The 14,293-nt window shown below is 41.4% G+C and overlaps 1 protein-coding gene across 2 annotated transcripts in view; it reads right to left on the bottom strand.

Annotated features, from left to right (window-relative positions):
- LOC117385335 (glypican-5-like) overlaps positions 1–14,293 on the bottom strand; it is a 75,227-nt gene that overhangs the window by 57,590 nt on the left and 3,344 nt on the right. For both annotated transcript variants that reach the window (XM_033982632.2, XM_033982633.2), the window contains exons 2-3: positions 13,031–13,192; positions 3,642–4,339 (exon numbers count right to left, since the gene is read on the bottom strand). In XM_033982632.2, the coding sequence (XP_033838523.1) occupies positions 3,642–4,339; positions 13,031–13,192 (860 nt within the window). The remainder of the gene's footprint in view (positions 1–3,641; positions 4,340–13,030; positions 13,193–14,293) is intronic.

Genomic DNA, 14,293 nt, shown 5'->3' with positions numbered 1-14,293 from the left:
ATAAAAATGTGAATATTGACCATTGGCCACTGACACAATAACCCAACAGATTTACACCTCTAAAACTATAAATTTGTTAAAAATCATGAGCAGTTGCAATAAATAAACAGCAGAATGAAACACTTTAGTACTTAGTTTCATCTGTAATAGTCACAAAAGTTATTAATTCAACTGTCTGTGGCTCAGATCTTATCGTTTTGCCAAAAAATTATCAAAAAATGACCAAAAAATTCCCAGTATTGCAAAGAAAAAGTACACATGATAAACACTGACCCACAAAAACATTATTCCATATTATTATTATTATTATATCGATTGGTCGATATAGTAATTACCATGAAAATTGAACGTAATTGTGTCAAAACTATTATTACATTTTAATCAGCTCTATTTACAGCATTGTATTATCACAATATTGACACTTTGCATATATTCAAAACACCACATTATTTCATTTTGAAGATCTGTCCACTCCTATAAATGTAGTTTTGTCTGAGTTTGAATTATGTACAATGCCCTGCCAAAACACACTACTATAATTTCGAAATATGTAAACAAAAATAGCTAAAATTTCTCTGTGGGTGAATTATCGGCTTAGTCTGAGGTTGTTTTTGCGTTACGAGTCCGCCCTCTCTGCTGATATAAGTTCTATAGAATTGTGGTTGAATGACAAGACAGGAAACTGGTAAAGCGAGGAGTAAGCAGAAAAGATACACAGGTTTCATTAAAAAGAGAGCCAGCACCATTAGCTAATGGACATCTCAATAAATGTATTTGGTCAGAGTCAAGGTTGGACTAAACTCCACGGTAATTTATAACACTGGCTACATCTATACACCGCTCGAGGCAGTTCAGACAAATACATATTCTGGAAAGTTTTCTACTACATATTTTGAATGTGAGACATATGAATCTGCATTGGTAAGATATAAGTTTACAGAATAATCTCCTCACCGCTGGCGTTATTTGATTTGATTGCGGCTTTCGGAGTAAAACGTCTATGGAGGTGCCGGCGCGTAGTATGGAAACCCTCCGATCAACCCGCTGGCCGTGTTTCCATTCTGCAAAAGGCTCAGGCTGCTATTATCATTCCTGCATAAGACCGTAATGAGAAGCTGGGGTAAAACCAACAAGGGGATAAGGTAGACCCGCGCATAAACTGCAGTAATCTGGACCACTGTGAGTATTTTCATAAGCGCACTGTTGATAGCTCATTAAGAAGCTAAACCTATATCTTATGCACGTATAATATATTAAGTCACCACCCCGACTGGGTCATACGAGCCATATCATTTTTACAGCCGTGTCAATAAACAGCAATACATGCCCTCTTAACACAGGGTTGAATGGGGGAGCTGAACTGAGCTGGTTGAGCCCAAGAAAAGAAAAAAAATCACCACTGGCTCTAGGGTCCAATAAGACTCGCCACTTTCGCTGTATATTTTCCTGTTTGAACGTAATTGTGTCTACTCCACATAATCCAGTCCCCAAATATCCATAAGCACTTCACTGGGCCGCGGTTCACGCTCTGCCTCAATAAGAGCAGGAATGTGTTAAAGCAGCCTGTCAATAGGTGCCTTTCAGCTACTCGCCCCGTGCTTGTATTGTCCCAGGGTGGGCTGCCCATCTACGCTCCTTACGGGACTTCTAAAAATCTGATACCTGCGCACGGCGAATTCTGACCGGGGCAGAGCCTATGACGTATCCACAGCAGCATATAGAGCTGTCTGTGTAGTGTGCAGCTGGCCACGAGTCAGAGCCACAAGCACCACTGAACGCTCTGGGATATCAGCCCAGCGTAAAAACCGCAAAGTCTCAATAAATTCTTTAATAACAACTTCATCTAATATTCAGAATCAGCAAAAAGTCAAAGAATAACTGACTTTTATGCCTGATTAGACGATTTGAAGCATGCAACAGCAGAGTGCTCTGTGCTCTGTGAGATGAACCAACAAAAACTCAACTTTTAAGAGAACCTCAACAACTCCTGATGTTAAAGCAAAAGTGTACTGAGGTTTAAAACATCAGCTACTGCGAAGAGCTTGCATATAGATGTCAGGACACAGCTAACAGCTAATTTCGAGCATAGTGTAAAAGCCTTTCAATCAACAACTCCATCCACCGATGTGAAGCTTAACAATGGTGTCAAATGCTCCAGTTCAGTTCTGGGAAAAGTTCCAAGACTTTCACTAATGATCCCATTACCAGTGCATGTAAACGAGTGACCCCAAAATCCGTAATACACTGACTGTGGAGGATAGGGTTAAGTTTGTTGGACTACATAAAATCATAACTCATTAAGGAAGACCTATACACTTTTGTCTTTTATTTAGCTATAATCTATAACATACATTGATTCTGGACATATTCAAGCTGACATTTGTAATTAGATGCTATCATTACTTCTGTCTGACAGTGTGCCAGCTTTGGTCTGATAGAAGAAAAGCAGAGAGCACAGATGAACAAAGACCAGGTGAGGGGAGGGGGACAGGGTGGTACAGGTTTCACATCTGCCATCTACTGGTAAAAAAATATAATAAACTTACAGAAAACAACTGAGCATCTTTTGTATTTTCCCCATAAAAGTATATTATAAATGAAACTCGTTGTGACAAAATGAGACTTCTGCGCACTGTCTGCTGCTAATCACAACATATTTTTATTTCTCGACCACCAGGAAATAAGATCCAAACCAGGCCTGTGATTGGACGCTCTTGGGCGGTTCAACCACATTTCACTTTGCTGTGTGAATGTGCCCAAAAATGAATGAATGGGGATATTAACCACGTGCTAAAGGATTTGGGAGAACTATGAACTATGAACTTAAACACCTAATGCATCTTTCTGAAAATCAAGTACCCAAGTTTTAATAAAAGAAACAAGTCAGCTTCTGGTGGTGAGTAAGTAAAGAGCAGTGGGCGTGGATGGTCTGTAGAGCAATGGCCTCTCAAATAAAAGAGATGAGGAAATTACTCCAACTTCTATGAATCACACTAAATACAACTTAATAATGACTAATGGGTAAATGAGAAGGGAATTAGAGGATTTTGTACAATACTGTATGTCTCCTTTAATTACGTCTCATCTGAAATCTTGAATCGCGTTTTTGTTTAATTGTTTTTAAATGAAACCTCATGCAACTCTTTAGTAATTCATTCCAACGCTATTGGAACCACAATGTTGCTGAGATTGTAATAAATTCTTGAAGATTAGGTAAAGGACAGTTTGGCAGTCATTCATGAAACCTATAACTGCATATAACATGTGGTAGTGCTCAGAGCATGAAAATGCACTCCTTCCACATCACATCCATTTTCCAACAAATACACTGCAGTAAGATTTCCCTACAGCAAAAAACAAGCTTTTTGACCTTTAGCTGTATTGTCATTCTAAAAACCATTTTCTTTTCTGGAATATAAACATTAGCCTGTAATAATTTCAATGCTAACATTAATGTACTGTGCAGTGTTCTTTGTTGAATTGCGGGAAAAAATTGCTCGTATCCCAGCAGCCTGGAAAATCTTTCCAATCAATACACTAACTAAAGCCAAAGAATACAGCTAATACAAATATGACAAAGGAGCTTTTGAAGATTTTTACGTGTCATTAAAATGGATGGAGTGCATTCAGTGTGTACTCACGGTGGGTGTGATGATGGGGCCGTGGAGCTGTGCGTAAAGGAGAGCCTCATTGACGTGCCCTCTCACCCCCAGCAGAGCCAGCTCCATGCTGTGCTGTTTAGCCATGGCGTTGGTGAGCTGCTCCAATAGTGTGGTGTATCTTCTCCAGGGCTGGTCCAGCTCAGACACACTGGCCAAGCACCCGCGCATCACATTGAGACAGAGACCGTCACAAGGTTTGATTAGGGTCAGGCCTCTGCAGTGGGAGCAGTACACCATCTTGACCAGAGCCTTCACACACTCTTTGCTCAAACTGATGTGTTCAGTGGCATTCAGGACCTCCAGACCTTCTGTGAGGGCCAGGCCGAGATGTTTCCCAGCCCCCAGGGCTCCGACCAGCTCCTGGATCATGACAGCTGGGTGAGGCCCAAAGGGGTTGACGTCTTGTCTGGTCATTCGCAGACAGTCGTCCATCTCTCGCATGACCTCCCTCTCCATGCCTGGGTTGATCAGCTGAGAGTAGACTAGTGGAAAAAGGTTGTTGAAAAACTGATGAACTGCGGCCTCCACAGAGACATTGGCCCCTCGCAAGTGCTGGGACAGAGAGGAGAAAAGCTGGTTTACATGAGGCAGTGCGTGCCGGGACAGGGATGGGAAGTTTCCCTCCAGCAGAGAACTAAGGTGACCTTGTGAGAAGGACAGAAGGTACTGGAACATGTCTGCAAGCAGAAGAGAAACAACAATTATTTAGCATCTCATTCAGTTTTGCTCATAATGGCTATTGAATATTTGTCAAACCAAATCCTATAATGCAAATCCAGAAATCCCCATACTGGCTCATTAGCTAAGAATAAAGTTCAAAATAATGTCATGACTCAATAAAGTTTAATGATTGTGAAATGAGCCAACGGGACGGAGTGGCTAGGCATAGGAAAAGAAGGAGCTACATCAAACATTTGGTTCAAAAGTATTCAGCCAAGACAAAACCACATGAACTTGGCACTGACAGTGGCAAAAACATCATCTTTAAGATCCTACATTTGTGTCCACCCATCGTGATCTTATTTTTCTACACATGCACAAAGTACAAACACGAAGGATTGAATTATAGTGCATTAAGTCATTTCCTGCTAAATATCCTTAATGCCAGTGTGCTGGCTGATCTGCTGCTAGTTTTCTTTTTACCTTGGTTAACAAGCAGAGGAAGAATCCAGTTCCCAAAGCTCACTTTTTCTTTTTCTATGCCTACGTTTACAACTGCAGTCTCTTTGCCACCAGTGTTAACAGTGTTTGAAACTCTCCTTTTGATTGAACTTCTCTAATAGTGAGTTCTATAATGAGTACAACAGATTTTGTTTCCACATTAAAAGGTATAATATAAACAGCTTACATAGTCTTATAGCACTAGATGTGTCCTGTGTGTTTGTGTATTCTGCCCTGGACTCCAAACTCTCCTCTTAGCTGTGATGTCAGCCAAAAAGCATGCCACAACATGAAGGAGCAGTAGCAACTGTACAGAAATTGAAACTGGAGAAGGTGGGTTTACCCCCCGCCCCCACTATTCATTAGCCTACTGTGTACGGCTAAATATAAAACACACAGGAGGTGAATTCAGATCTGAGCGTGATGGGTCAACCCTACATATTGTTTCTTCACAATAAAAATATTATTTTATGACTTAAGCTTAAGGCAGAGCTTTAAGCCATGGATCCATTGAGCGTGTGCGTGTGTGTGTCTGTGTGTATGCCTGTATGTGTGTCTGTGTGTGTGTGTGTGTGTGTGTGTGTGTGTGTGTGTGTGTGTGTCGGGGTGTGTGTGTCTGTGTGTATGCCTGTGTGTGTGTCTGTGTGTATGCCGGTGTGTGTCTGGGTGTGTGTGACTGCCTGTGTGTGTCTTTGTGTATGCCTGTATGTGTGTCTGTGTGTCTGTGTGTCTGTCTGTGTGTGTGTCTGTGTGTATGCCGGTGTGTGTCTGGGTGTGTGTCTGTATGTATGCCGGGGTGTGTCTGTGTGTGTGTGACTGGGTGTGTGTGTCTGTGTGTGTGTATGCCTGTGTGTGTGTCTGTGTGTGTGTCTGTATGTATGCCTGTGTGTGTGTCTGTGTCTGTATGTGTGTCTGTATGTGTGTCTGTGTGTGTGTGTCTGTGTGTGTCTGCATTCGTGTCTGCATGTGTGTCTGCGCGTGCGTCCGTGTGTGTGCGTCTGTGTGCCTGTACCTTTGTGTGTGTCTGCATGTGCGTCCGTGTGTGTGCCTGTGCGTCTGTGTGCGTCTGTGTGCGTGTGCAGCCCCTCCCAGCTAATAACAACAGACATGTCCTCTTCAACAGCTGCACTAATATGACCACTGTCTGTGACACATGGACTCCCCACAGTCCAGTCAAAGGCTCCACTCGTTCGGAACGCACCCGAAAAGCATTGTAACGATGAGAGCGGCACCCACACACGGATCACATGGATGTATAAAACATCTAAATGGCTTCTGAAGGCTATGAGTTAACGTCTGGCTGTAATGGAATGACACCAGACTGAGCGATATGAGATATGATTTGTGAGGAACTGCCACGGGTCACATGCAGAAGCCACAGAAGCCGACACCTGAGAGACACTCACTTAATAAGGTTATAGGCTGTGACATAGTGCGATATTAAATGATCATTAGAATCATCACTATGAAGCAGTAATGTCCAGAAGTTAAAGTCCTCAACTATTTCCCAGCATGAAAGTGACACACGCATACACAAACTCAGACACAGCAGACTCCAAATCGCATAATTTAATCTTAACAAAGTATTGAATTAAATTATTAATATCTTTAAGAAATTAGTATTTTATTTAAAGGTCCTACATTACTTAAAATAGACTCTTGTGAGGTTTAAACCATGTGAGAATGTTGTTACCTCATCGAAAACAGACCTGGAGTTGTGTTTTGTTTCATTCACACATGTTTGAGTAAACCTTTATTATTAGTCTGTACAAGCTCAAAATGCTCTGTTCCACCTTGTGATGTCACGATGTGGTGGTTTTCAATGTAACAGCTACCTTTGACCTTTCGTTCAGTAGAAATTGGCAGTTCTAAGGGTGAAATTATCCAAATCATTCTAGTGAAGGCGTCTGGAGTTTAAAAACACTGCAGTACAAGTTGGAACAGAGTGTTTTCCATTCAAGAGAAGAACACAGATTAATTTGAAGATTTTGTGTGTTAAACATGTGCGAATGCAACAAAACACAACTCCAATTATGTTTCTTATGAGGAAACAACACTCACATAGATCAGAAAATTGTGTAACATCAGCCTTTTAATCCTTGGACAGCCTTGTATTGTAATGTTTAATGCTACTCTCATCTTTATTATAACATTCAAAAAGCATCAAAAATCAGATGTGCAGCTCTACATTTAAAATCTTTACATTGAAGCAGGATGCCAAAACAACTCATAAACGGGGAAAACCTCCAGCAGCCAGCAGGAGACCGCCAGAACAAAGCAGCAAGTCAAATATTCAACAAGAAAAAACAACACTACTGTATAAGTGCACTCCACTGCACCTTGTGACTGTGCACCCACATCTGGATTCATTTGGCCCCTGGTTCACAGCACATCCCTTTGTCTCCTGTGAAATATTTCATACATACTATCTTCCTTAAGTATAAAACACTGTCTATTCACAGAGCATGACCTGTTGTGCTGTTGCGGCAAGTTTTATACATGCCATTTTGTTTGCGTATTGCGTTTAATAAGCTCAAAGGAGGAGAGAAACCTAACCAATATAAAATCAAACCACCACAGCCAGGGTGAGCATTTGTGTTACAAGCCAAAAAGAAAATCTACCGTCGTCTGGCATGTTGGCTCGTGATAATGTTGCTGTCAAGCCCTGTTAATTCAGAGTGCAAATTCTGAGGCAAACATACAAAAATTGTTTAGATAGATGCAATCCTTAGCAAGGAAAGAGAAAGGCAGAGTCAGGGATATTGTTTAAATCTGAACTCCCACTGAGTGACAGTTATATTTGATAGTTAGCAGCAGAGGCTGGTGACTATCATTATTGTGCCACTGGCTCTCCACAGTAAACCTCTAAGGGAAGTGAAGTCTGCATGAACTGTCCATTTTGGAATGAGCAAATTATAGTTAATTTGCAAGGAAGTGATTCAATGAAATCCAAAGATATAATTGTCAAGTCCATTGTTGTGGGTTGGAGTAAGAGGAGAGCCATGCCACAGTGTCTGACTCTGACAAACCAACTCTGACACTTTCTTATGAGAAATGGATGGATTAAAATTTAAAATAGATTTAATACAGCACCACTTTAATCAGACCAGTGGAAGAAAATATGATGCACATTTTGAAATGAGTTGCATGCATGTTAGATTTTCCACAGTCACATACAGTGAAGATTATAAACTTGAGCCTCTACAGAAGAGTGTCAACAGTGTATGGTATTTTTCATTACTGTCGGATAACCTGTCATGGAAAAATGACACTGGCAACTTCCACTGTTGTGTGAGCTCACAGAGGTGTGATGGCATACAAGTCTCCACAAGAGCATGTGGTGATGCAGTAATATTGTGATAATGAGATTGGAGACACTGTTCTCATACCATAAAGCTGTAGGCCATTCCTATCCTGGCAGTGATTCTCAGCTAGGCCTGACCAACTCTCTTCTAAGGCAAAAGTATTTAATCCTGCAGCGGGCTTGTGTTTCCCTCAGGTCACCACACAGATATGTGACACAGGGACACGTGTGGAGATTACATATCCTTGTTTTAATTAGTAGCAATACTGTACAGAAAGTTATATCCCACTCAGCATGGTTCATCTGAAGTTACAGGGGAAAGTTGCATTGTCATACAATCCTCATACTTTAGCACGTAAACGAAGAGCTCAATGATAAACTATAACTGACTCAGTGACTCATCATCACGCTGCGTCAAATACACATACTAAAGCTTTAGGGGCTGCATGAGTCATCCATCAGAAAACAGACGTGTTGCTTAGGCAAAAGTAGCAGCTAAAACACTTCCAAATGCACAAATGTCAGTTCACCTCTGGCCTGAATTGTAGTCCTCTTAACTCTCCCTGCCCCATACAGCCAACAGGTGCAATATGTGCACATATGTGAACAGGAGGTGTCTGTGCAAGGCGAGCATGACATGAACGAGAATCCAGGGAGCCCCTATCTCTCTATCAGCATTCCTGCAATTAATAATATGGTACAGCTATATCAGAACTCCTAAACATAAACAATTCCACAGATGCCAGTAGCAGCGGTGGGGTGCCTGGTAGGGAGCGGAGGTGGAAATTGGGCCTGGGGATCATTGCGAGATGGTATGGCCCGACCGGAGAAACCTGATAGAAGGCATGGGATGAGCCGACGTGAGAGGGATGGGGCACATGGGGTGGAGGAGAAGGACGAGGAGGAGGAGGAGGAGGGAGTCGGACCATAAAGGGGAAATGTGGAGGCTGGCTGTGCACACTGTTGACAGACTGATAGACAGCGCCTCTGCTCCTCTACACTGATAAAGCACAAGCCTAAAGTGACCCTCGCCACCCGGCACCTGCACTTTCTTTGCTCTTTATTGGGACATAAGTCAAAGTGTAACACAGCATGACACTACACTATCTGACAGCTTTGATATATTTACAGTAGAGGCTCAGGATTACAGAATTCAAGGTGACTGGATGTACATTTCAATCAAGAAGTATGGCTCATTTCAAAATGGCAAAATGCTTTAGTTTTATACAGTGCAGAGCTATGTACTTTTCCTGTATGATAAAGTCACCTGTATTTTATGTTTTGAGTTTGTTTTCACAAGCCAGCAATGTTCAAACAGCTTGAGTTTATTTTAACATCTCATATTATATAATCCAAAATCACCAGCTTGATTATGTCAAACACAGAAAATAAGCCAGTAATTAAAACCTACTTGTGGAAGTATACAAACGTCCAGCTACAGAACATATGTGCTAATTTGCTTGCGAGAACAAAATACACAAGGAAAACGTATGGTTGTTTAAGATTAACATGAACCAGAGCCTTTAAAACGCACTTTGAGGTGTGAATGAAGTCGAGATGAAAAGGCTCCAATTAAAAATCACTTTTCATAACAGGTGGTTCAACTTTATCCTATGAAGCCTCAGCACCATTATGGAACGCTTTGATTATCCTCATAAAAAGTGAGTGTAAGGAGTGAATAAAAAACAAAAAAAAACAAAAAAAAAAGTGGAGTGAAGTGGAAAATCATTGTGGCCATTACAACATTTTTCTACCCTTGCCTAACAGGAGTATGGGTAAATAATAGGCTATCATTGACTTTATGTTGCAACAGGGAGTTCATAATGAAAAACAAGCAGGAGCCACTGAGGCAGCAGGAAGAAGGACTTTAGCACTAAACACTGCACGGAAACTGGATGGAAATTGATGAAGGGATGATGAAGTGACTTGATGTGAAATGGCCAGCTCCGTCCGAGACTTCAGGCACAAGCACAAGCATGAGTCACAGGGCAGATCTTTAACACACATCAGACGTTTGCGTTAGTGCCAAAAGGCAGGGCACCAGCAATTCTCACGGTTGTCACGCAGCGTTTTTATCAATAACCAAGCCGCTTTCTTCACCTATGACACGCTATCGGAACACTCACCTATTACATGCGCAATAAACAGAAGTCTGAGGTATCTGATCAATTCTTCTGTATAAAGATGTGCGCTGTTTTCATCCATCGGATCTAGACACAAATATATTTTACAACCAGGATTAGTTTGGGAGAGACAAGCGCGGAGGAGTCAGGCGGGACACAGGAAAGAGCCAGGCCAAACAAATCAGCAGCATTAGAGAATAAATCCCCACAGACAAAACCAAAAGTGTTCCAGACATGTTCGAATATTGTGGATCGGGAACAAGCCCCAGGAGCACTTAGGCTCATTCCAAAACAACATAACTGGACATTATCCGCAGTCTTCTAGCTTCAGTCAATGTCAGGTTGTTAACTAAAGACTCAAGAGGCGTTGTATGATGCTTTTGGCAATGGTATAGGTAACTGTATAGCATCTTTCCTGTAATGTAACTTACAGCGTTAAAGTATGGGGAAATAATAGACAAAAGACTTTAATAATGAATCAAGAGATATATATGTATGTGTTTATACAGTTGCCATTGTCATTCCTCAAAGTCGTCAGGTTGTGCTGCAATTAATACTTATTTTCATATATTGCTCTTGTCAAAAATATAAGACTATATAGTTACCAAAGTTGTGTACCCTCAGCAGTTATCTGTGAGACTTGAGCCCTCCCTTGCAGAGGTCCACCACGGCCCTGGCACAAGCCCCACCTGCTCTCATGTGCTCTATTACATTTCCACAGCTTCTGAAGGCTACAGAGGCACTTCTGAAGAAGCCCTCCATTGTAAAGACAAAAATTCTTCTTTACACTCGAGTTTGCTGAACCTCCACGTCCCTTTGAAAGCCCTACACATACCAATATATCACACCTGACACCTAGCATCAACACACCTGCGAGCACTTGAAATCACCAACACGCTTTAGTGCAACACTCTCCCTGTTTTCACACATTTAAGGTTTAAATACAAAGCAGAAGTCATTAGCCATGCTTGAATGTGGCTCATGACTTTCCTTCTCTCCTCCCTCCTTGCTCTTTGTTCTCTACAGCATTCCCCAGTGAGTCTTCACCTTGTTGTTAACGGGGAAACACGACTCGGCCTGCGTGTCATGTCTGCTCGGGAGATTCAAAAGGCGTTGTTAAAAACACAACACGCACGCTCTCACAGCCGATGTGGTCACTCCACTATTAGGTCCATAAACACGTTCGCTCCCCACCCTCTATGATTAAATGAGACGTGTAGGGATGGATTCCGGATATCCTCCCTAATTTGAGTATGAGCTCATGGTGCAGTGCAATGTCATCTTGTGTCCAAGCGTCAGCCTCTAGAGCAATAACCCTGTCGGTCAAAACATCTGCGGAGAGAAATAAGTGCAGAAATGGTAGTGGGAGGAAGAGATGATGAGGTGAGACGGCCAGGCTAAAAAGATCACAGACACAGTGAGAGTGCAGAGCTGCCAGACAAACCCACAGATGACAATAAAGATACTTTGCTCTGTTTCTGATGAAAGACTTCATGAGAATCAGATGAGATATGCTGCTTTCTTTGCATCCATGCATGCCACAGATTCTTAGCCCTCAAGTGCATACAGATAACAGAGCCATACTATGAGCCACCCAACACGATGTTAAAAGTAAAAACCACAAAGTATCAAAGATGTGAATCAACCTGTTGCCTTGAAAATGCAATAAAGCACTGCCAGAGTCATGTGGTAATGCAAGGACGAGGGGGAAGGATAAAGAACACTTAATGACCAATTTGCTATTATTATTATTATTATTATTATTATTATTATTATTATTACATGCTCATGTATTTTTGTAATCTGAGCATCTTAGTCATACATAAACGACTCCCACGTATGACAGAGCACAGTAGGCCTTCCGTGCTGTATAAACAAAGGCCGGCCAGAGAAAATAGAGACACACAAAGTTTGTTTGCAGGCATAGCTCAGTAGACAAAAGAGTGTGAGAAAAGTGGCTTTGATACTTTGAAAATAAATTACACACCCTGACAACTGAATGAACATTATAAGAAAGAATCGAGTAACTAATAAAGCAATGACAGTAATCAAAGAGTTCTCTCTCAATAGAAAGGCACTAAATCACATTTATCTCAGGGCAAAGGACTTCACAAATACTGTCCTTAGAAGGCCTTAAACTGTGGTATGGTTACATCATCATATCTTGTTCTTCTTTATTCCATTGTTATTTTCCATCTTGGCCATTTGTGGATATGTGAAGCACCTGACTCCCATCCTCCGGACAGGCTCAGACATGAGCTAAGAAGGGAAAGATCTCTATGAAGAAATAAATGCATACCACACACACTCATCCAAGCACTTCACAAATAAATGTGACAGTTTTATTAAAAATAATAATTACTTCTATGTTGAGCCTTTTCCAACTCTTTAAGTAATTTTGCAGTTTACAATTCTTCATTCATTCACCCCATTCACCCCATGGAGGTGGTGAACTACTTCTTACACAAGTAACATTGAGTGAACAGAGTTTTGCTATTTGATGGATTTATGCTGGTTAACAGGAGTTTATAAAATAGGAGTATAAGAATTCCTTACAATATTGTGTATTTGTAAGACATGATGTGTGTGAGGATACTAGAGAGCTGTCCATTCAGTTTATGCTTGAAATAATAAAATTAAAACAAACATTGAAGCAACCCACAGAACCCACAGAAACAAAAAGAAAATCTTATAAGCTTCCTCAATTAATACTACACTTTATATGTACACACAAACATGTAGTATATTATTGTCTTTCAGCCCACTTCCCTCACACTTACCCTGAAAAGCATCTGCATGGCCCGAGAAGAGGTGCTCAAGCTCATAGCTGTAAGACTGAATGTTGTGAAGGGTCTCTCGTTTGACAGCGATCAAGTAGCTCTCCTCCATTTTACGGGTGCAGCAGGACAGTCCCTGGTGCTTGCAGAGCAGTAGATCCACATCTATAACATATACATTAAATTCAGTACATTAGGGTTCTCAGCTCATATACATTTTTAAGTATTTGGTCAAATGAATCATCATGATGTGTGAACGTAACTGGACAGTGTACATAGATCATTCTATAAATGAAGAGTACAAGTATAGTCAGCGGTATGCGCATAGGCAGACAAGTCATAACTCCATTGGGAGACAGAAGAGGCACTATGGGAGGGTGAGAAAGTAGACCAAGAATTCATCAGCGTTTCCCACTATAAATACTGCCTCTGACTGCTAACTACATAGCAGACAGGGGTCTAGTGACTATAGATGACATAAAGGCATAACACTTTGCATTCATACAATAAAGTTCAAACATGTATCAAACATGTAGCTGTATTGAGTAGACCTGATCATTTATTATCATTCATTATTGTAATTTGCAATGTAGACGAGTTGCTGAGTTGCCTCAATTTCAATTGAACGACACTGGCAAAATAAAACTAAGTGCAATCTGAGTTCCCATGTCACCTTTTCCTCAGCAATATTTAGGACTGTTATTACTTCACCTTTATTGGCCACAATAGAAGCTTTTCTCACCAGCATCTGGCCAAAAGTCTCATTTTAAAAGGCATTTCCATTATGGAAAGGTCTGACATGATAACTCATTTCACAGTTGGAGCGATGGAAAGGGGCGGATGAGGCAGGTGTTGTAACTAGAGCCTATAGCGTGGCCTTAGGACAGACCACAAGAGCAGTGCCTCACTGTCCAAATCCCTCCATGAAACACAATAGGGTTGCATTCTCAATCCCTCTTTCCCTTTCTGCTGCCTCTGTCCATTTGCCTGGCATATCCCAGCGAGGCCTGGGTGTCTCTTAATTACCCAGCGAGGCTCCATTTGTTCCCATCCCAGAGCCAGACGAGTGAAGTCATAACTGGCTGCCCTGCCCCTTTAGCTCATTACGTCCAGCTCTATGGCAGGACTGTGCTTGGACAGTTTTCTCTGAGCACTGTTTTGGCAAGTCACAGTGACTTTGGTTCAGAAACTATAGTTAAAATCAACAGTTTGAGGTTTATGGTATATAGGCTTGAAATTGAGTTCATGTCTATAGCAAGTTTCCAA

This window comes from Periophthalmus magnuspinnatus, chromosome 17 (genome assembly GCF_009829125.3).
Source record: "Periophthalmus magnuspinnatus isolate fPerMag1 chromosome 17, fPerMag1.2.pri, whole genome shotgun sequence".
NCBI classification, from domain to species: domain Eukaryota; kingdom Metazoa; phylum Chordata; class Actinopteri; order Gobiiformes; family Gobiidae; genus Periophthalmus; species Periophthalmus magnuspinnatus.
The sequence above is the reverse complement of the archived record's forward strand: the minus strand, read 5'-3'. Positions and strand labels throughout refer to the sequence as shown.